The sequence below is a fragment of the Pangasianodon hypophthalmus genome, chromosome 5 (assembly GCF_027358585.1).
Source record: "Pangasianodon hypophthalmus isolate fPanHyp1 chromosome 5, fPanHyp1.pri, whole genome shotgun sequence".
Taxonomy (NCBI): Eukaryota; Metazoa; Chordata; class Actinopteri; order Siluriformes; family Pangasiidae; genus Pangasianodon; species Pangasianodon hypophthalmus.
Window position 1 is genome coordinate 13,697,082 of NC_069714.1, and position 23,888 is coordinate 13,720,969.

General features: G+C 37.0%; 1 protein-coding gene across 1 annotated transcript; it reads left to right on the plus strand.

The window, feature by feature from the left end:
• The first annotated feature begins 753 nt into the window (after positions 1-753).
• ralba (v-ral simian leukemia viral oncogene homolog Ba (ras related)) lies at positions 754-21,018 on the plus strand. The gene is made up of 5 exons (XM_026912655.3): positions 754-910; positions 17,710-17,872; positions 18,556-18,764; positions 19,185-19,362; positions 19,456-21,018. Exons 2-5 carry the CDS (start codon positions 17,759-17,761, stop codon positions 19,576-19,578), a joined length of 624 nt encoding a protein of 207 aa, XP_026768456.1. The 5' UTR covers positions 754-910; positions 17,710-17,758; the 3' UTR covers positions 19,579-21,018.
• The last annotated feature ends 2,870 nt before the right edge of the window (positions 21,019-23,888 follow it).

Consider the following 23,888-nt stretch of genomic DNA (forward strand, 5'->3'; position numbering starts at 1 on the left):
AGTGTGAAAGGCGAGTGAAATTCTTAACTTGTAGAGCGCCAGCAAAATAGTATTAAAGTTAAATAATAACACGTACATGCAAGGGAAAATAAAATACAAAGGTAAAATCCAAAAAAGAGAGAAGTGTATATTGAAGTGTACAGTATAGTGTAAGAATTCTAATAATAGCAGTAAGTAGTGATATGAAGACAACAGTAATATAACTATCTGCACAGCAGTATGTGTAAACAGGTGGGTGACTGAGTAAGGTGCAGTCTATACACTACAGTACATGGTAATGTACAGTATGTGCAATATGCAGTTAATATCTGGCCCAGTGCAAAGTAGGGTAAGTCTTAGCAGTCTTATGTTTTTGGTCTCTTAGTCTTTTTTGAGTCTGTCTCAATACTACAGTAGCGTGAAAAGGCTGAGGTTTTTCAGTACTCCTCCAGGCCCTTCTCAAAGTAAGATTGGAGTCACAAGGTAGATATTGTTAAATCCTAACATTTGGCTGTACTTAATTGCCACTATTAACTAAGTGCATACTGCTGAACTGTAGGCACACAGCACCACAAACACGTTTTAACGCCCATCAAGACATCATTTCAACTACAACAACCAGATCCTGTCACTACAACAAGTTGCTAAGCCTAATTTTGGCCACTAGCCATAACTTACACATGACTCCACTACAGAGTGCATTGCAATACTACGCCACCTATGGTAGCATGTGACTTCGGATGTAGCCAGTGCGGTGTCGTGACGTCACGTCCGGTTGAATTCGGGCTCTTCCCCGAGCTGGAGGGTGGGGTCGGGGTATCAGGGGTAGCAGCTTTCTCTGATACTGAAAGCGAGCTGTGTGCTACTGAACAAATTAATGCATGTAAAAAAGATAACACTACGACAGTGGAGAGGATCCAGACAGCGTGTGGTAAGCTTCTGCATTAAAAAAAACATTTCACTCAAGAATATCGATTTGCATATTTAACGCAAATGTATGTTTGAACTACGTGACAGTATATACTGCTCCGAGGCACAGCCTACTTATCTGAATATCTGGAAACTTCAATTAAAAACACTAAGATGTCTGGATGCTGTAATATTATTAGAAGCGGCTTTGAGATGAGTGTTGTGGTGCTGTGAGTGTGTAGTATTGGTGCTGGTGTAATCTGTACCCAAACCCGGCAACTCATTCAGGCTCCTAAATTCATTTAAGCGGTAAAGATCGTCTTGATTTAGTGATATTAAAGAGATGAATGCATGCTGAAGCATTGCGGAACTGATAACTGTGAGACTTTAGACAATGCTGGTTGTTTAACTAGAGCGTTTCCTGTGTCGTGTGTACAGTGGGTGTAAAAAGTCTACACATCCCTGTTAAAATGGGAAGTTTTTTGAAGTAAAAGAATGACAGATAAATCATGTCAGATCTTTTGTCACCTTTAATGTGCAGTTGTAAAGTATACAAAACAAGTGAAAAACAATCCTTTTTTAAAGGAAAAAATAAAAAAACTTAGAATAACCTAGTTGAATAGCTGTGCACTCTTAAACTAATACATTGTTGAAGCACCTTTTGTTTTTTTTTTTTTTGTTTTTTTTTATACACACCACTTGGTCTTTTTGGCTAAGAGTCTATCAGCATGGCACATCTTGACTTGGCAATATTTTCCCACTCTTTCTTGCAAAAACATTCTAGATCCATCAAATTGTAAGGGCATCTCCTGTGCACAGCCCACTTCATGTCAAACCACAGATTTTTAGTTGGATTCATGTCTGGGCTCTGGCTAGTTCATTCAAAAACTCTGATCTTCTTTTGGTTAAGCCATTCCTTTGTTGATTTGGGTCATTGTTGTGCTGAAAGGTGAAATTCCTTTTCATCTTCAGCTTACTAGCAGACACCTGAATGTTTTGCACTAAAATCGGCTAGTATTTGTAGCTACCTTGATAAAAGCCCAAGTTCTGACTGAAGAAAAGCAGCTCTAAAGCATGATGCTGCCACCACCATGCTTCACCCTGGGTATGGTGTCCTTTTGGTGATGAGCTTTTTTTTTGCACCAAACATACGTTTTGGAATTATGGAATTATTATACCTTTTGAAATTGGTCTCATCAGACCATAATACATTTTGTCACATGGTTTGGGGTGATTTAGTTGGGCTTGGATGTTTTTTGTGAGAAAGGGCTTCCATCTAGCCACCCTCCCCCATAGCACAGACATGTGAAGAATATGAGAGATTGTTGTCACATGCAGAGAGTAATCAGATATTGTCAGATTTGTACTTGTCAGATATTCCTGCAGCTCCTTTAATGTTGTCATAGGTCTCTTGGCAGCCTCCCTGGTAAGTTTTTGTCTTGTACTTTTGTAAATTTTGGAGGGATGTCCTGTTCTTGGTAATGTCCTGTTCTTGGTCATATCACTGTGGTGCCCCATTTTCTCCCCTTGTTGATGATGGTGTTCACGGTGTTCCATGGTACATCTAATGTTTTGGAAATACTTTATATCCATCTCCTGATCAATATCTTTTGACATGTGAGACTCTGTACAGGCTTTGTAAGCTCTTTGCGGACAATGGCTTCAGCAGTCAGATGAAACTAAGATGATGTCAAGAAAATCCTGCAGAAACAGATGATCTTTATTTGGGGTTAATCAGAATAATTTCATTGATGACAGCTGTATGATAATTACTTCCGAACATGAGATTGAATGTGATTGGTCCATTCTGAACACAGCCACATCCCCAATTATAAAAGGGTGTGCACACTTATGCAACCAGGTTATTGTAACTGTTTTATTTTTCCTATTTTTCCCTAAAAATGTTTCTGATTGTTTTTTTCACTTTATTTGTATACTCTGCAATTTCACATTATAGGTTGGAAAAGATCTGACATGAGTTACCTTAGTGTCATTCTTTTACTTCACAAAAACCTGCCATGTTAACAGGGGTGTGTAGACTTTTTATATCCACTGTATATCGTATGGCATTGATAAATATACATTTGTTACTGCATGGTTAAAGGGTGTAGAAAGTCTTTAGATATGTGCAACCTGCCTTGCCATCTTTGCATGTTAAGAAAATCAGTGTTCAGCTCAGTAACCTTTTTCTCTGTCCACACCTTCCCTTTCTAAACTTTCTTGAGTTAATATAAGTAAGTTTAATGCCCTTTTGCCCTCTTATCTAATGTAACATTGAAACTGTACAAGGTGACCAGGTTGGCCCACATGCACCTTTATCAAAAATCTGTTTGGCCAGTAGATCCTGTGAACATTTCATTTCAAGTGTATAAATACGTACACTTGCCAGTCTAGTTGTTTAGGGTGAATACCCTAGACCAGAATGACCAAACTATTTTATGCACATTTCTATCGATTCTTGTCTTTACCAACTCTGGAAAGGAACCCCATGTGGTCCTACACCATATCTATATTCTTCTGTAACCATTCTTTGGTGGAATGGCTTGTGTGCTTAGGGTCGTTGTCTTGCTGCATGACCCACTTTCTCTGGAGATTCAGTTCATGGACAGATGTCCTGTCATTTTCCTTTAGAATTCGCTGATATAAATCAGAATTCATTATTCTATCAATGATGGCAAGCTGTCCTGGCCCAGATGCAGCAAAACAGGCCCAAACCATGATACTACCACCACCATGTTTCACAGATGGGATAAGGTTCTTATGCTAGAATGCAGTATTTTCCTTTCTCCAAACATAACACTTTTCATTTAAACCAAAAAGTTTTACTTTGGTCTCATCTGTCCACAAAACATTTTCCCAATAGCTTTCTGGCTTGTCCACATGATCTTTGCTGCCTATCTGCAATTTGCTAATGTTCTTTTTGGAGAGCAGTGACTTTATCCTTGCAACCCTGCCATGCACAACATTGTTATTCATTGTTCTCCTGATGGTGGACTCACGAACATTAACATTAGCTAATAGGCCTTTCGCACTGCGGGAACCTTTTCATAGTACCTGAATTAATTGTGGAACTACCCACTTTTTGGCGTTTTCGCACCTCCGGAACTGGGTGCGATTTTAGTACCGGACTGCCTTTTTCGAGAACCAAATTAGCTCCTACTCCGGAGCAGGGTCTAATGAGCACAACTGGTACTATCCGTGATGTAAGTAGACGTTGATTGGCCAAATGCATACGAAAATGCCCTCACCCGCCATGATTTAAAACACTGTGTAAACATACTGTAGTGTCAACTTATTTCGCAAGTATGGAGAACAGCGATAGATGGACGCGAGACACAACAAAAACACAGCTCCGATCACAGCGTCCTCCATCCTCCGGTTGTTTACGTTGTTCTTCTTTGTTTCCGTTGTTGAACGCCGCACACAAATGATGTCGCTGTCGACCGGCTTACGTCACTTACTAGTGCCCACTGTCGGTGCGAATGCAACCCTATAAACGGTACTGGAAAATAGTTCACGCAAAATCACCCAGTACTTTAGTACTGTAAATTTGGTTCTGGAACTAAAGCGGTGTGAAAGGCCCTATTGTGAGAGACACCTTTAGTTGTTAGAAGTTACCCTGGGTTCCTTTGTGACCTCACGGACTATTACATGTCTTGCTCTTGGAGTGATCTTTGTTGGTCGACCACTCCTGGGGAGGGGAACAATGCTCTTGAATTTCCTCCATTTGTACACAATCTGTCTGACTGTGGACTGGTGAAGTCAAACCTCTTTAGAGATGGTTTTGTAACCTTTTCTAGCCTGATGAGCGTCAATAACTCTTTTTCTGAGGTCCTCAGAAATCATGTGCCATTATACACTTCCACAAACACATGTTGTGAAGATCAGACTTTGATAGATCCCTCTTCTTTAAATAAAACAGGGTGCTCACTCACACCTGATTGTCATCTCATTGACTGACTGACTCTAATTTCACCTTCAATTTAACTGCTACTCCTAGAGGTTCACATACTTTTGCCACTTACAGTTATGTAATATTGGATCATTTTCCTCAATAATTGACCAAGTACAATCTTTTTGTCTCATTTGTTTAATTGGGTTCTTTTTGTCTATTTTTAGGATTTGTGTGAAACTCTGATGATGTTTTGGGTTTTATATATATATATATCAAATTCTAAAGGGTTCACCAGCTTTGAAGCACCACTGTAGGATCAGGTCTCCAGAGAAATCATTCACATATGCATTTTTTTCTCATATGCATAAACCTAAAACTAAGTGTAAATATACTGTTTTTGTTCTTTAGTATACATTCTGTGTATATTATTTGCTCTTGCAAGTTCAAGAAATGCTCCTAAAATGTAATGCACTAATGAATATAAATCTTCACAATCTTAGAATGTTATTCTAATCAATAATATTCCATTGTAAATGACGATTGTAATATTTCCAGTTTGTGTGGTTAGTACTTAACTGTGATTGTGATGCTAACATTTGTAATGTTTACCGTATAAAGAGTCAGTGGTGTAGCTCGGAAAACACCTAAATTAGTGTTTAACGGAGTGTGTTGATGTAGAGCAGTGTGCATATACACAATCAAGCACAGATGACGCACACATTACACGACATTTTCAACCTGACTGATAGATTATGAGATTGCCTCAACAGGAAAATCGGGTTATGCGCCACTTAAATGACTGCTTGACCTTTTTATGTACTTAATAATACACAACAAGTATATAGTGACATTTTAAAGGCGTTTCTGGGTGTCCACATCATTAAGAGAACATTTAGTCTTGAACAGCACTTGAGTATGACACTAGAGGCACACCTCTACATTAAATTATCACCTAGATTGCAAATTAATTAAAATATCACATGAGACAGCTTAAATGAAAAGTGAGTTAAGGTTAAGGAAATTAGTGTCATATTATCACTCTTGCTTGATAGAATTCTTGCAAATTTTATATCAGTACTCTCATTCATAGCAGCACCATTTATGATACATCCTCGTGGAAACTACATGTGACCTGGCTTTGTTTAACTTGTAGGTGGCCTTGCACTGGCTGTATCCTGAAAACAAGCACACCCATGTTGGAACTCCCAGATTTTTTGTTTTTTTTTTTAGGGGGAAAAAAAATCATGTTAATCATTTTTTTAAATGATTTTTTAATCTGTTTTTTAAATGGAAGCTCTCTTTGAAGCTTTTTAGAAACCAGACAGTTGAACTGAGCACTAGATACTTTTCATCCAGTATATCATATATTTTCACACAATATATCACAAAATAATTGAGGCACAGTTATATTAAAACATGCAATAACTTATGTATCACATCTTATTACGATTAGTCTTCTGTCAGAACCCCTGTTTGGTTCTGCCCATGTATGTATTTTGTAGCCTCATCTTTCCATTGGTGCTTTTTTTTTTTTCTTTTTACTGTTCAGGAAAATAGATCAGTTGTGTTGGGTGGATTTTCAGAAATGTAGTGGAATAAGCTTGAATACACAATGTCTTGCTCTTCATTAGTCACTTGGTCAGCTGTCTAGCACGAGAACTTTGACCAGTGGTGTATGCTCTAGTGTTTTCCCTGACTCAGTTACCCATAATGTATGAGAACCTATGTCATATAATGTCAATAAATTTTCCATAAACTCTTACAATACTTACTCTTATTCTATCCCATCCCATGACATTCATATACCATGACCAGTAATAACCTAATTTCAGGCATTTTATTTCCACTGATTTTTTTTTTTTTTTTTTAATTTATGGATACCAAAAATGTTTCTCCAGATCTGGTTTACTTCAGTTTAGACTTAAAACTGACTGGGAAGAGAAACATGGGAAAAGTGACAGCCAGGCTCTTACCATTCGCTCTTCTTCCACTTCCTCTTTCCTTTAGAGGTATTTTGTTACATGTCCCAGCGTGCAAACTTTTTTCATTCTGTCTTTTTCAAGCACATGTAAGGTTCTGACTCTCAAAAGAATTAAGAAAAAACTACTAAAGTTTTCATGAGAACTAAGTATTTTTGCTGCAGTAGTATTATCAGTTGAGGTGAGATATATGATATGTATCAAGATATATAGGTTTGCTAACAAACTGCCAGCAAAAAACTAGTAGCAGTGGAAAAAAAAAAAGGAGTTTGATAATACATTTATTGGATGTCTACATTAGTAAACTCCGAAATGCGAAATTACATTTTACATTTTTAAGGATTCAGTACAAAATTTTAATATCAGCTGTTTACAGAGTTTATAATTGTGCTAAAATAATAGAAGAGTGTTATAAAAAGATACTGTGATACTGACAGTATCACAGAAAAAATGTATTGTGCCATTATTTGTCATCATATGGCTACCATTCATATTGCCCAGTCTTAAATATCTGAGCTCTGAGTTTTGGACAATGCACAAAACTCGTTCAACACTGACTAATTTTCACTTTAATATTTACAAAAGCTTGATTAATTGCACTGATTGAGACTGTGCACAGGGGCAAGCCATTTAATTGTACGAGTAAATCCAGTACCCAGGCTCACTGACAGGTCAGCTAACTCTCAATCAACTCTCATTCTTATTGCGCAACTAGAAAGTGAAGTTTGAGAGCAGACTTCATGTTGGCTTGACAAAGCTAGTTTATAGTGTAAAAGATTAAAAAATGTTAAAAGGCTAAAACATAAAATAGGTAGTTCTTGGTGAAGAAAGGGTTAATTTAATTAAAAAAAAAAGCTTTTTAAAAAATGTAATGCAAACAAAAAATACATAATATATTCTGAAGGTCTTCATAGTGATTGAGTATGTTTGTGAATAATTTTCTGTAGGTGAATGGACAGATGAAAAAGTGAAACATCCTTCGGTTACATGCAAGTTTGTGTGTGATTGATTAATTGTTTGCTAGATGGATACTATATGGGTGTTTGCTAGACAGTTGGTAGAATATACACGGTAGTCTATGGGAAGAATGAGAGGTGAATAAACAACAAATAGTAGAGTGCGGGTCAGTATGAATAGTGCCATACATGTGAAATGATATTTGTTTTTAGTATTGTTTTGTGGTAGTTAGGAGGCATAGTGGTGGCAGGCAAAGGCTAAACATTAATAATATGTAAAGGCTAAAATGTTAAACGTTTCTACATGTTTGAATGTTATAGTGTTAAAATGCTGCTGTGCTGACCCAGTCACTTGCTAGGGTGTATCTAAAAGGTTGATATGAGCAGTTAAGCATGTGAAGGTTAAAAGGCTCAAGGCTGTGTTAAAGCATTAAAATGTTTAAACATTGAATTTATTTTTTTTGGGTTTTGTGGCAATTAACAGGCATATTGGTATGTATGCATGTGATTGTATAAACAACATTAATTTTGAGGATAAATGGCTGTCTGTGTCAAAGTGCACACACTGTGTCTGTGTGGGTGTGTGTGGGTGTGAGTGTGTGTGTGTGTGTGAGAGAGAGAGAGAGAGAGAGAGAGAGAGAGTTTGTTGCACTCAAACAAATGCTCAAAAATCAGAAAATATTCACCAAATTGCTTAACAAATGAAATGGTTAGTGTAAGGAGACTTTGCCGATTGATGTAATGCAAAAAAAAAAAGTGTAGATTGAGTGGGAATTGTTTGATTTATGGCTGTTAAATATGCACAAATATTTAGTAAAAGCCAAAGCTGTTGGTGCCAGATTTTTCATGGCTGAGAATGGGAGTGTTGACATGTCCTAGTGCCACACAAATGCTCATAATTTGAAAAATATTTTTTGAAACAATTAGATATTAAAAATTAAATATTAAAGCTTTTAGAAAGGGGGAGTAACTTAACATTTTAAAGCTTGAATGGAGTTTCTAGGTGAAAGTATAAGGATACTAGATGCAAAAGTTGTGTTGAAAAAGTGAATCACCTACTCTAGCTGTCCTCTGTTAAAATGTATGGGGAAGAAAGAAGAATGGATAGAAAGAGAAGGATGGGTGCGATCTGTCTGCAATCAAATGAATGGGGGGGGGGAAAGGTATGAAAAATGGATAAAAGATGAATGGAAGGTCCAAGCAACCTAATTCAGATATAAGTCAGATAATGTGTGAAAGCTTGTGAATGTAGATTAAAAGCTGTAGGAGAAGATGGAGTCAGAGGCTTTGCTGGAATAATAATAATAATAATAATAATAATAATAATAATAATAGCCAATATAATTAAAAGCAGTATTCTAAGCAGTATGTCAAGTTGAGGATGTTAAAACGTAGGTAAGAGATGATATGTAGGTAATCTTATCAAGTTTGTGATTGGCTGTTCAAATGTATCTTCAGTGGATTTTAAATTGTACTGGTCATTCCTGCATATTTGAAAATGGATGTTGGGGTAGATTGCAAGCGTGTGTGATGAGTGTAGAGGGTTGGGTTAGAGGGAGGGAAGGATCTTTGTTAACAAATTATACTCTATGAACATGTCAGTATTGGCTGCTTACAGGAGGCCTCCCTGGAAAATTGGAAATGGCATGTTCCTGAGTGTAACTAGTGAAGCACTCTGGAGAGAAATGTTTGGCCTAATGCTTGGGTGTTGCGTTAGAGGAAAGGTAGTTCATTTTTAGTGTTGTTAGTGTTTATTCTTCAAACTGTAAGCCATGTTTTTGCTTGTAGTTATTATGTAACTAAGCCAATTTGGTCAGCTTAAATGGTGTAAAAAAAAAAAAAGAATTCAATGGGAATTTAAGTACACTTAAAAACATTCCTAACACCATGTTACCAATTACTACTATAAATGAACAGTACATTAACACTAATATAAAATAAATGTGCTAAGAATGGCAGCAGTTTCTCAACACAAGAAGCAGATTCATGGGTTGAATCCACTGGGGAAGGGGTTGTGGCTCACTTACACACTGAGAAATAAATAACTGTTATGTCCATTGAGACAGTACTACATTTAAGTGGAATTTTCAGATTCTTGGCGGTGTGCAAACCGTGATTTCTACAACTGATACAGAACGGGTCTACAGGCTTGCACGTTGATGTGTTTACACCTCAATTTTTTTTGACTATAGATGCTTTTGTTTCCTTTTATCACCTTCCTTGTTGACCTGTTGATGCATCTGTAGTTTCAGGGCACAATGACAGAGACACATATGCTAGTGTGTGTTCTGCTTTGGAGAGTGCATAAGCAGGCTTTATCATACGTACTATTCACGCAATGAAAAGGATCCGTCATGCTGGATTGGTTGAATATGGATTTATATGCACCTCAAGGTTGCATAAGATGGCAGTCAGCCCTTTAGAGATTATTTTCTTATGTTTGGTCTAGATAGAGGAAAATGAAATAAAGTTGTTTAGAGAATCCCCACCCTTTCCACCATCTAACCATACACTTGGCACCCTTGCTTTCTGTCAAGGAAAATGGAAAATGAGTTCATTAATGAGAAATAAAATTCACCAGTGTATGTTTGACTTACAGTAGGTAACATGAGACAAGTATATAATTAACATCACTTAATTATATTTATTAGGGATGCCATTGAAATTATTTCGGCCAAAAATGGTCAGTGGCATTTTCCGTTTACAGCCAACAAAGAAAAAAAGATGGAAATTTTTACTTATAACGATTAAATATGTCTCCAGTGAATTGTCAAATCTAATACTTTACAAATAATGTTAATGGTGATGGTTATTAGAAAGTGATTAAATATGCTGTTTTTTTTTTTGTTTTTTTTGTTCTCCTGCACTAACGATTCCTGCAATCTCATAAAAGTGAGCTTATTTCTATATTGTGTTATTTATCACAGCATCTTCATTATGTCATCATATCACCCAGCCCTTGTGAACCTTTTGAATTTATCTGGGTTCCTGCATTAACCATTTATAAAATGTGGTTTGATCTTCATCCAATTCATAATAACAAGCACATTCTGTAGAAACTACGGGAAAAAGCTATTGTAAACAAGGCCATAGCATCCTAATTCAGTGATACAATCCCTAAATCTCTCAATAAGCCATCTGTGTCCAGCCCGAGATGGTTAGTATTCAGTAAAGAAAGTCACCAGAGCCAGGCTTCCGGTGCTATGGGGAAACGGTCCTGAGCATTTATTTTGTGCTTGCAAATACTGAAGACTAGAAATTTTAGTTCAGGGTTAATGTAATCCATTATAATTTTGCATAATTTTTCTAATATCAATCATTTATTATTTTTAGGGTTATTTCTGCCTCATATCTAGTATTTGTACAGATTTGAATCACTGTGTTATGTAATAGAGTTATGTGTGGTAAAAATGAGAATGCCAGTGTTTATCTCTAAAACCGAAACATTGCTTGGAGACAAGCTATTATGGAAATCAGGATTATGCTGACTTGCTTAAACTCTTTCTGTGTGCACTGTCATTTGAGAGCAGCGTGTCAGCCATAATTATCAGTGCTGTTCACTAAATTCCCACACTGTTTGCAGCTATTTGGAATTTGGCCACTCCAAAATAAATAATCGTATCAGTCCTGTTCGTATCAGTCCTCACTGGTACTTCTCTATAGCCTTATTGGAACTGGATTTGAACCTGGAAAGGTTCTGTAATGTAACTTTTGCAGCTATTCGCAGGTTTTGTTATTATATTAGCATGAGTTCCATACTAATATGACAGATTTGTAAAAAAATAAATAAATAAATAAAAAATGTTGCTGTCAGTAAAACAGTAAAGACCTGACGATGATCTTGGTATTGTGTATTCTTAGCTACTCGCCAGAGGGGATGTGACATCAGGCAAAGGGAATTTCAGCCCTTGATACAGATTAGAAAGAGGATGTTAATGCTGGGGGCCTTGGCCCAGTTGTGCTCCTGCTTTCTTCATCATTTTGATCAGGAAGTTTCATACAAGACAGCTAAATGAAGAGAAATCCATCTGCTTCCCTCAGATATTTCCGCCCTCCAGATATGTACTGTGCCCTCCAGAAATATTGGCACCCTTTATGAAAATATGCAAAATTACTATAGAAAATAAGACATGCATTAAGTAATAGTTTGAGCTCAAATGTACAGGGATATTGTATAGATTTATTTAAAAGGTTTTTGTTTTGCAGACAATTGTAGAGCTCTTGGTCAAATCCTCCATGCAAAACATTTTAAGGTCCTTTATATTTGTAGGTCATTGCAAAACTAGTTTAGTGTTTCTTTAACCATTTATGTGCTGAATTGTTTCATCCTTTTGTTAAAAGATTAAAAGATTTGTTAAAAGATCTCTGGCCACCTCTTAACCTCATGTCAGAGGTAAACAAGTTTTGAGCTGAAATATACAGATACTTAGCAGAATTCATGACGCAGTTAATCTTCACAAAAGCCGCTGGACCACAAGCCACAAAACAGCCGAAAAAGAATCACTAAATCCACCACCATAATTTACAATGGGGTTTCAGGGGCTTTTCCATCTATGCAGTTCCTTTTTTTCCACCATGATGATGGTGATGGTGTGCATGAGCAAAAAGATTGATTCTGGTCTTATCTGACCACAACGCACAGTGTGTGCCAATTTTTAGTTGTAATGTAGCTTGGTGAAGTTCATTTACATTTACGGCATTTTGGCAGACGCCCTTATCCAGAGCGACTTACAATTATCTCATTTATACAACTGAGCAGTTGAGGGTTAAGGGCCTTGCTCAAGGGCCCAGCAGTGGCAGCTTGGTGGTGCTGGGCTTTGAACTCTCAACTTTCTGATCAGAAGTCCAATGTCTTAACCACTGAGCTACCACTTCCCGTGGTTCAGGTGCTGCATTTTGTAAGAAGCTCTGAGGAAGGGCTTGCAAAACTTCAAAACGACTTGTGATCATTTGTTGTTTCCTTCTCCATCTTGCTTTGAGGGGGTAAAGACTGCTCATGGGTCCAATTCCTGGAAAGTTTCAGACATGTGACTTTTTATTGATATAGCTCTAATTATGTTTAAGTGTGTTTTTTTTTTTTTTTTTTTTGGTGCATGGATTTCTTATGTATAATGCTCATGTATACATTACCGGATTTGTGAAAGTCAGCACCAATCTGTCTCTTCTGTGTTGAAGTTTCCTTGGTTTTTTTCCATGGTAAATGATGACATTAAATATGAGGTTGCAAAATCCTATACCCCAGGAAAACAGGACCTGGATAAAGGTAAAAACAGAGTGCCTGAGCATTGAGAGAAAATGAAAAGCACAATTGTTTCCAAGAATAAGAATTTGTGTGCATTTATTATAGGAGTGTCAATACTTTTGGATGGCACTGTACATGTTTAATAGAAATCAGTCAAACAAAAGGGACAGTGAATGTTTCAAAGATCTTAATAGTATAGATGCACTTTTGGATCTAAACCGGGTTCCCATTCATGACAATTTTGTTTTTATCATGTTTAACAGTCATCCTTGGAATGATTAGTTCATCACTGAGCCAGACTAGGCTTGAGACTAGGCCTTAGTTTGTTCTGTTTGGCCTGAACAGATCAGTGGATTGCGGCTACAGTCGTGATACAATCATATAAAAATACACACATACATACACACACTGTTCACTTTATTAGGAACACCTGTACATTCATGCAGTTATCTAATCAGCCAGTCACGTGGCAGCAGTGCAATGCAAAGAAAATCGTGCAGATACAGGTCAAGAGCTTCAGTTAATGTTCACATCAAACAACAGAATGAAGAAAAAGTGTGATCTCTGTGACTTTGATTGTGGCATAGGTGTTGGTACTAGAAGAGCTGGTGTGAGTATTTCAGAAATGGCTGATTAGAATTTACACAGAATGGTGCAAAAAAACAAAAAAACATTGAGTGAGCAACAGTTCTGTGGGTGTTGATAAGAAGGTCAGAGGAAAATGGCCAGATTGGTTTGAGCTGTCAGGAAGGATATAGTAATTCAAATAATCACTCTTTACAACCGTGGTGAGCAGAAAAGTATCTCAGCATGCACAAAACATCAAACCTTGAGGTAGATGAGCTACAACAGCAGAATATCACACTGGGTTTGACTCCTGCCAGCCAAGAACAGGAATCTGAGGTAATCATGTGCACAGACTCACCCAAACTGAACAGATGAAGATTAGGGGGGGAAAAAAAAAATCAGTTTGACATCCAAGGTGTCAGCTCAGACCAGGCTGGTCATTCTCCTCTTATCTCTCTCATCAACAAGGTGTTTCAGCCTGCAGACGCCCTGCTCACAGGATGTTTTTTGTTTTTCATTCTGTGTAAACTCTAGAGACTATAGTGTGTGAAATTAACTGTTTCTAAAATACTCAAAGCCCGTCTTGTAGCAACATCCATGCCATGATCAAAGTCATAGAGATCACACTGTTTCTTCATTCTGATGTCTGATGTGAACCTTACCTGAAGTTATTGACCTGTATCTGCATGATTTTTTGCATTGTGCCGCTGCCACATGATTGGCCGATTAGATAACTGCATGAATGTACAGGTGTTCCTAATAAAGTGGACGGTGAGTGTATATAACTCCAAAGCATCCTGAAAACTGCTGGATTTGAAAACATCGGTTTCTGTAACAAGTGCTTTAGTTCTCACAGTTTTATCCTGGGAATAAATGTCAGTGCTTTACACTACAACCTTTAACATTCATTCACTGTCAGTAACCACTTTATCCTGCTCAGGGTCACAACGGTTAGATCTATCTATCCTGATAGTGGGAACAATGGGCACGAAGCAGGAATACACCCTGGATGGGATGCCAGGCAAACTTTAAATCAAAACAACAAATAAATAATGTGTAAACAGTCTTTTTGCCAAGTCGGATGAAACTGTTTTTCATCCTTAACATTTGTGTGTGAATAATACAACTGAGAAATTGGGCTATACTACTCAATTGGGATATAGCAATAGTAATTGTAAATATTCATTTCCTTCTCTTTTTGACACTGTTACACACAGCCTTGAATACTGGTTTATGATATACATATGTATTCTTACTTCATAGTCACCTGATTAGCTGTGTGTGTCCTTGTTATTTTGTCTGCTTAAGCTCCTGACGTGTGATGTGATTGTACCCAGTGTTACTACTATCTCTGGGTAGAGGAGAGGGTGTGAGGTTAAACAGATTTTTTTTGCCACGTACGTACATCGGAATGAGGAAGACTGAATAAAGGTCATCACAAAAATAGCACCCATTAAAATGCCAAAAAACATAGTGCACCTAAAATTATGCCTCAGGCTTAAAAAGTGGACAATAAGCATAAATGATTTTTGATGCCAACAGACTCTTGACTTCTCACAGAGACTCAGTGGTGTGTGTCTGTGTGTGAGAGAGAGCAAGGGAGAAAGATGAATACCATGCTGCATATCCTCTGGCGATCCGGGAATCCTAATGAATTCCTTTATCTGGGGGAAGGGCACCGGCATTTATATTTCAGCAGCATGTAGCCATAGGGGAAGGTAATAAAGCACCATATGTAGGTCACAACTTCAACCCTGTTGCCCTCTGTTCGTTCCTTACTAGAGTTTCCCCTGATGGAGGCAGTCCTGGAGCCTATTTTATGCCATTGTCTGCCATTAAAGAGCATTCTCTTAATATCTATTAGGTTTATTTACAAAGTATAGAGATATTGAATGTAATTGTAGTATTCTGCTAGTGGTTGTACCAGTTGGAGCTGGACCATGGCTCTACCTAGAAATGTTCTTGTTCCTGTAAAATTATGCTGACAGTGTGTGTGGAAGAGTGAGCATGCACCAAAAAATGCCATAGCCAGCAAATTCTGGTGCACTGTTCATGCATGCATGTTGTTGCAGCTTCCTAGTAAGGTCCTTCATGACCAAGAACAATAGCTGGAAGCAATGCATCAGGGTCTCATTTCCTGGGTAAAGAACAGCAGTGTGAACAGGCACCGGACACCACATCCTTGAAACCCACAACTCTCTGTTTATCCCTCCAACAGCATGTAAGATCCTCAGAGATAATTTGTTGGGCTGGGCTAAACAAGATTTTTCAGGATTTGAGTACTTGTTGGTGTTTCCAAACAAGTACACAAGTACTCTAAACTCAATACAGTAATTTATACTTTTACTTAACCGTAATTTAAGTATGTTTGTTGCTACATTTCAAAATATATTCAGTAAGCTTCATCAATGTATTAATAGTGTATACCAGGGACAGATTTTTTTTATCATCACATAGAAGTCAGTAAGATAAGAATTAAAACAAATAATAAGCAAAGATAGGGTTAGGGTTAGGGTTAGTCTGGGTTGAGTCTGGCTGGGCAGCGTATAAGCTGAGGTTAAAATAAACGTATATCAACAATAGCCTGTTTACTTTTGGGGATTTAGAGAAAAAAGCTTACAGTGTAAGCTGTCTGTTTTCTGTTTCAGCAGCTGTGGAAAAATGCCAGTCAAATTTACAGTAAGGGTGTTAACCCTGTACATCCAACTTCAGTCCCCCAGTATTTTAACGGTCTTCTTTTCCATGTCTGTGGCTGTTTGTTGTTAAAAGCAATATACTTTTAGCAATTAACTGATTTGCTGATATATTTATTTTAGATTGATCGATTATGATTCAGGGATTAAAAACTAATTGACACTGTCTTTGATTGATAGGTATGGTTATAACATGATTTAAGTCACATGACAGTCCTCCCTTATGTTATCTTCTTTTTTCAGTAAGCATGAGCCTGTTCCTAAAAAGAAAAAAAAGAGAACACAATCAGTTCTTTGTATTTTTAAATCAAGATAATTAAGTGTATTCCTGAAGGTTTTTGTGATGTGTTCAATAGCTGCAATATTGGGCCTCATTTATCAGTCTTTGAGTACGGTTGTGTGTAAATGTTTCTGTGAGCCAAATCAAACTAAAATTTTCTGCCAGATTTACAAAAGTTGCTGATTTTCTTCATACTCACATGTCTATGTTATTCACCTGTAAAGTGCAAAGCACGTTCCGGACACAGCTCATTTGCGTGTAGTGATGCCAACAAAACTCCATAAAAGTTGAAGTGCACAGACAGCTGGAAGCACAAAATGAATGGGTAAAGGCAGAAAGACAGAAGTGGAAGTCATGTTGACTCACTTCTGTGCCAATAAATATTTAATATTATATAATATTAATAATAAAAAGTAAGCACTAAGTCTTCCTGTCAGCTGAGGCATTTATTTACAGTTCGTGACTATGCACAGACAGATCGGCCCATCCTCCGTTAATATGGCAGCATTTCTTTTGTCATAATTGAATGATTAGTTTTATTTGTCTTAACTTATGGGTTTGTGTTGGCTCACTTACCTTCAATAATATAAAATAATAAAATGAATCATTATTATTATTCTTTGATAACATGCCTATAATATAAAATGCCTGGTTTTCACAAGCTTTCCTCCATTGTATTCTTACTGAAGTAGCATGAGGATGTGTTTTTGATAAAGACTACAAAGCACTTTTATAAGTTGCTCTGGATAAGGGCATCTACTAAAGCTGTAAATGTAATTAAAATAAGTAATTTAAACTTGACAGTATATTCATATAAATATATAACATTTAAAGTGCAGTAATCCATGCAAATTATGATTTGAAGTCGATCAAGTCGATGATTACATTAGTTATTCTTCTTATGTGTAAATTTATACACACTGAGGAGCACAAATAGGATACAAATGTTTTTCCAGATGTAAGGAATTTTCATGAATACCAAATTGCTTGTGTAAACACTCATATGAATGATATGAGCTTGATAAATGAGGCCCAGTGTTATTAAAAACCCAGAGAGAAAAACATTTCTCCTGTTCGAAGACAAAAAAAAAAGCATATTCAGATTGCATACCTTAGTACACTGTGATGAAACTCTATCCTGTCTCTACTCTGTGTTCATTCACAGGAGCAGGTTTTAAACAGCAAAACCAAATGTGTGTGTCTCAACAGGTAGAATCAGATCAAGTGTGCGTGCAGTAGCTGAGAGAGGCATTCAGACATGGCGGCCAACAAGGGGAAAAGTCAGAGCTCCTTGGCATTGCACAAGGTCATCATGGTGGGCAGCGGTGGTGTAGGCAAGTCAGCCCTTACACTCCAGTTTATGTATGATGAGGTGAGCAGTCATGTTAAAACACAAACTCATACTGAATTTTTGCAAATGATATGGAATTTGAGGATCATGCACTATATTGCCAAAGGTTTGTAGACACCTGACCATCACACCTGTATGTACTTTCTGAACATCCCATTCCAGATTTAGTCCCAATTTATTGTTATAATAACGTCCATTCTTCTGGGAAGGCTTCCCACTAGATTTTGGAGCATGACTGTGGGGATTTGCTCATTCAGCCACAAGAACATTAGTGAGATCAGGTACTGATGTCAGATGGGGAGGAGGCCTGGGGTGCAGTCAGGATTCCAGCTCATCCCAAAAGTGTTCAGTGGGGTCGAGGTCAGGGCTCTGTGCAGGCCACTTGAGCTCTTCCACTCCAATCTTGGCAAACCATGTCTTCATGGAGCTTGCTTTGTGCATAGGGGCATTATAACATGTTCGGGCACCTTGGTTCCAGTGAAGGGAAATTGTAATGCTACAGCATACAAAGACATTTTAAACAATTGTGTGCTTCCAGCATTGTGTTATCAGTTTGAGGAAGAACCACATCTGGGTGTGCTGATCAGGTGTCCACATACTTTTGGCCATATAGTTTGCGTATATACTGTATATCTACATGTTGTGAAAATGCTAATATCCTAGATTCATCCTTGACATAAATATTTCTATATTTTGCTCATCAGTTTGTTGAAGACTATGAGCCCACGAAAGCGGACAGTTACAGAAAAAAGGTTGTGCTGGACGGGGAGGAGGTACAGATCGATATTTTGGACACAGCTGGACAGGAAGACTACGCAGCCATCCGAGACAACTATTTCCGCAGTGGAGAGGGTTTTCTGCTTGTGTTCTCCATAACTGAGCAAGAGTCTTTCACAGCCACAGCAGAGTTCAGGTCAGCATTAACTCACAACAGCACACCCTTGCGATTTGAGAATAATGTAGTCTATATTTCACTTTAAAGAGTTTAGACAGGCACACTTTTTTTTTTTCTTGACTGTTTTTTTTTCCCCAAGGCTGTTTGCACAATGAGTTTGGTACACTTGGTTGAACCCGAGATCCATCCAGAGAACTGATCTCTGCAGTGGCGTTTCCAGACCCCTTGTATGTTAGGGTAGCACATTAGTAATTTTACATGTCATGGCAGATATGACATGTAAAATTACACAATTGATCCCATCTGGAATTTGTGAGAAAACAAACCTGTGATGATGATCCCTTCCATCGAACGAGCCCATCCTGGCTATAGGCTTGTGTTATTTGGGAGTAGGGTGAAAATGCCCTTAGATTGGTTATCGTGTGTGCGTTTGTACAGGGAACAGATCCTGCGTGTTAAAGCTGAGGAGGATAAGATTCCACTGCTGCTGGTGGGGAATAAGTCTGATTTGGAGGAGCGCAGGCAGGTGTCTGTGGATGATGCCAGAGCGAAGGCAGAGGAGTGGAGTGTACAGTATGTGGAGACTTCTGCTAAAACACGTGCCAACGTAGATAAGGTTTGTCTGAGTAGTTACATATTGCTCATGTACGTTTTACTCTTACCTGACAGTCTAATAAGTATATATTAATAAAACCGTTTGCTTCCAAAGGTATTTTTTGACCTCATGAGGGAAGTGCGAGCCAAGAAGATGTCAGAAAATAAGGACAAAAATGGAAAAGGAAAGAACAAGAAGAACAAGAAGAGCTTCAAGGAACGGTGCTGTTTACTTTGAACTCCACATGGACTTTCCATAAACAAATCTTTCTACTCTAAGGAACATTTCAATTTTTCTTTATTACAATCAAACCATAATTAGTGGCAGGTCATCACCATCAAGGCTTTTCATATTTCCTTTCTCCATGTAAACTATTATTTTTCAATGTTTGATGACCAGTGGCTACTTTGTGAGACTTTCTGTAGCACTTTAGGACTAACATGGAGGTGACCAACCTGTGCCCAACACTAAGCTTTTTTTTATCTTGTGTAATTTATCTTAAGTTCACAACTGGTTTTCAGCCTCTTCCTAGGTAATTAAGATTTTTCTTTTTATACAGCCTCATTTGTGGCTATGCATTAATAGTTCTGTTTTTTTAGTCAGAAATATATTTTTATCCCTCTGCCACTACGTGGTGGAGGCATTATGTTTTTGGGTCTTTCCATCCGTATTCTGTCATGCTTGTTAGAAGTATATTTTAAGGGTATTTCGGGTATACAAATTAGGAACAAGAAGGATTCGACTTGTTGGCAGTGGAGGTATCCCCATCGACATTTTTCCTCAGATTAAAGGAAATTGCCAGTGCTTTTACAACACCCAAATGTTTGCATTTCCTGCCCCCTGTTTTGAAAATGTACACCTAAGGACAGTATGTTAGGGAGCGTAAATATTTTAAACTTGGTATACACAGATGAGACTACTGATGTGTGGTAGAAAAACTTTACTTCATGATGTCTGGCTGGCTAGAAGTCGATATGGTGTTATGGTACCAAAATGCTGTGGATTCCTAATGCCTGATTCCAATTCAGTCAAATCGCCATTGACACAGTTTGTGGAGGTAAATACAAGACCGTTAAATGCTGTCACACTCAACAACATTTCTTTCCTGTGTAAACAGAAGTTATGAAACTTGGGCTAAACTAAGGGCTTGAAATGATGCTGAGATATTGCTCAACTTGAAATGATGCTGAGATATTGCTCAACTTTTCTGGCCTTAAATAGGCCAAGTTTTGGCATAGGAGAATCTACACTGCCTCCCACTGGTTGACGTAAATACTTCACAGCCAAGAGAGGCACATCACATGGATGGATACTGCTAGGAACTTATAGCCTTGATGTGTCTTGAAGTTTAACTGAGATATTTTTGTAGAAAGTATGATGCCTTTTCCACCATCGGACCCCACTAGGATAAATGTGCCATAAGTATTTGTGCCAACCTAATATTATAAGTATAGCAATGACTTCTGACTGAACTTATTTGTGTGGCTTGTTTAATTTAGTATTCTGCTACACACACTGAGTGCTACAGGTCCACCAATGATATTGCTGAAATTGATGTTTTATATCACATTATAGGTTCTGGCCTTTCAGAAATGGGCTGCAATTTTTATGATTGTTTCCACTGGATGATAATCAGGATAATTCAAAGTATGTTGCCAAATAAACACTTTTGTTGTATTTCTCAGTGTGGTCTTTACACGGTCTGAGCTTCATGCTAACGTTAGTTTGTAGAAATTTCTCCCCTTTTTCTTTAAAAGAGATGCATGCAGAAGATGATTAGATGTGATTTATTGAAGCATCATACGTACACATCTTTCTCCAACTATCTCTAACTGTAAAAATCTCTCCCTATACAACAACCCGTGGCTTCACGCCAAAGGCCATGAGGCAGTGTCTCCTCAAAAAACTAGATGAGAAAATAAACGATATTGCAAAAATAAAACGACGCAAATATGACTAAAAATGACATTAAAAGTATAAAAGTCACTCGTTTTTATAAAGTAACACTGTCCAACAGCGACACCCGCAGGTAAAGTTACAGCGGAGGCTTGCCTCCCCTCAGCCCACTTATAACAGTACAATGTAATGTGACTTATAACAGAGACGCCATAACGTGCTGTGGGTTTAGTGTGGGGTAATTGAGAATGAACGGGGGAAAGTCACGTGACAGTAGGCAACGCCTCCATAGCGCTATAATTGGATGTGATCGGTTATGATTGGATATGATCGGTTATGATTGGATGTGATAGGTTATGATTGGATGTGATAGGTTATGATTGGATGTGATAGGTTCGTTCGATAAATCCCGCCTCTTGTTTTCGTGCGAGCTCTCCGCCTGAATGGACACAATGATGGCGTTACTGACTAATTGTAAAGTAAGTAAACAACTCACCCGCTTAGATATCACTGCTTTGTGTCACGTCAAAAATGAAAACTTGAAATGGCCTGAAAACGTGATGGCTGTTAGTTTTTAGTGAGCATTCAGCTTGATGAAATGAAAGCTATATCTTCGTGTCTGTGTTTGTGTTTACAGAGCTTTTATGACGATGCCCCGAAAATTAGTTGATTATTAAAAAGAACAGCTGAACATCAGTTCACAAATAAAAAAATATTAGTAACACTTTACAATAAGGTGTCATTTATTAACATTAGTTATTGTGTTAACTAACATGAACAAACAATGAACATTTATTACATTATTTATGAATCTTTGTTAACGTTAGTTAATAAAAATACAGTTGTTCATTGTTAGCTCATGTTAGTTCACTGTGCATTAACTAATGTTAACAAACACGTTTGATTTTAATAATCATTAGTAAATGCTGAAAATAATATTAAATAAGATTAATAAATGCTGTGGAAGTATTGTTCATTCTTAGTTCATGTTAACTAAAGTAGTTAACTAATGTTAACTAATGAAACCTTATTGTAAAGTGTTTCCAAAATATTGTTCAAATTGTTAATGCAATAATTGTTACTTTAGTTATTATTTTGGAATAAATGTAAAAAATGCATAAAAACGCTATGAAATGTATAATTAGTATTAAAAATATTAAATAAAATTTAAAAAATAATAAATTAATAATAAATAAAATAGAATTATATTTGTTCTCACTTTTTTAATGTAATGTTTATATATATATATATATATATATATATATATATATATATATATATATATATATATATATATATATATATATATATATACATACACACACACACTGCCTCCTCATTTTAAAACACCACCGCACGCCACTGGTATACATATATGTCTACAAGAGCTAACTTCCGTAGCAACCCATAGCAAATTTCTGTATAAATGTAGTGCTTAAAATTTGTTCACTCACAGAGGGCCTTCAAGGTACAATTGCTTGAATGTACATGAATTAAAAAAAAAAAAGATTTATACCTATAATAGTTATCATTACCTGTTTTTTTTTTAATAATCTAAAATTCCCTTGCATGGTTTTATTGCTATCAGCATAATTTAGCCTCTGATTTCTTAGTTAAATGATTTCTCATGGACCTGATAAGCAAACTGAAGATGAATTATAACTGAATAATCAGCCTTACAAGTATCTAATAAAGATATCTCTCAGTTGTGTTAAGACACCACCTCTATAAGAACAAGCTGGAGGTGATTTACAATAGATGTCCTTCCTGAGAGAATCCCACAATCTGCAGCAATGGAACTTCACTAAGCATAACTGGAACTACAGCTACTTGTGTGCTGTGTTCAGATGAGTCCAAAATTGTTTTTTTTTTTTTTGTATGGTAACATACAAGGTCCAGCAGGTGGTCAAAGGCTTTTGTGAAGACTGATTGCATCATGAATTGAAGTAATTTTCAATGGCTTGAAACTTCTTGAAAATCCTGTCGTCTAAATTGCACAAACCTTAGAATATAAAGATGTTGCATGGAGGAGTACCCACAGGTATTCTCTCCGGTTAGGGGGTCTTCGCCATTAATTGTTTGGGTGCCAATAATTCTGAAACCATTGTTTTGCAGGAAAAAAAAAACTGCACTACTATCTAAGTCAAACTTTACGGTATCCCTGTACATGCTCAAAATACAAGTGTTACTCATTATTTTTGCTTATTTTCATGAAGGATGTCAATAATTCTGGAGTTTTATTATAATTAATAATAACTGCTCATACACATGATATTTGACTCTCTCTGCTAAAAATTATACATAAATCTTGTTTGATGAGACAATGTAACCATTATATATTTCAGATATTTACAGTTAGTCACTGATTTCATCATCTTTGTGGGGAAAAAGGGATGATAGAGGCTTCAATCAATTTCTGTCTACTGGGGTTTATTTAGATCAAAATGAGGTAAAATTATTAATTTTGAAATAATTATTATTTAAACATTGTGATTTAGGGAGACCCCAAATGGTGAACAAGTACAATGGCAATCTCAGTAAATTAGAAGGATTAGGTCTGGTTTCTGGATGTCTGGTTATTGTTCATGCTACATGACTCTGGTTGGTTAGAAAAACTTACTAACATTCCTCATTAAGGAAGCACTTTCATC

What these genes read in the sequence shown, in the direction of transcription:
- ralba (XM_026912655.3), top strand. Translation starts at nt 17,759, where the DNA reads ATGGCGGCCAACAAGGGGAAAAGTCAGAGCTCCTTGGCATTGCACAAG. An exon ending in ACAGCCACAGCAGAGTTCAG is followed by an intron (nt 18,765 to 19,184) that starts GTCAGCATTAAC and finishes GCGTTTGTACAG; the next exon opens with GGAACAGATCCTGCGTGTTA. An exon ending in CACGTGCCAACGTAGATAAG is followed by an intron (nt 19,363 to 19,455) that starts GTTTGTCTGAGT and finishes TTGCTTCCAAAG; the next exon opens with GTATTTTTTGACCTCATGAG.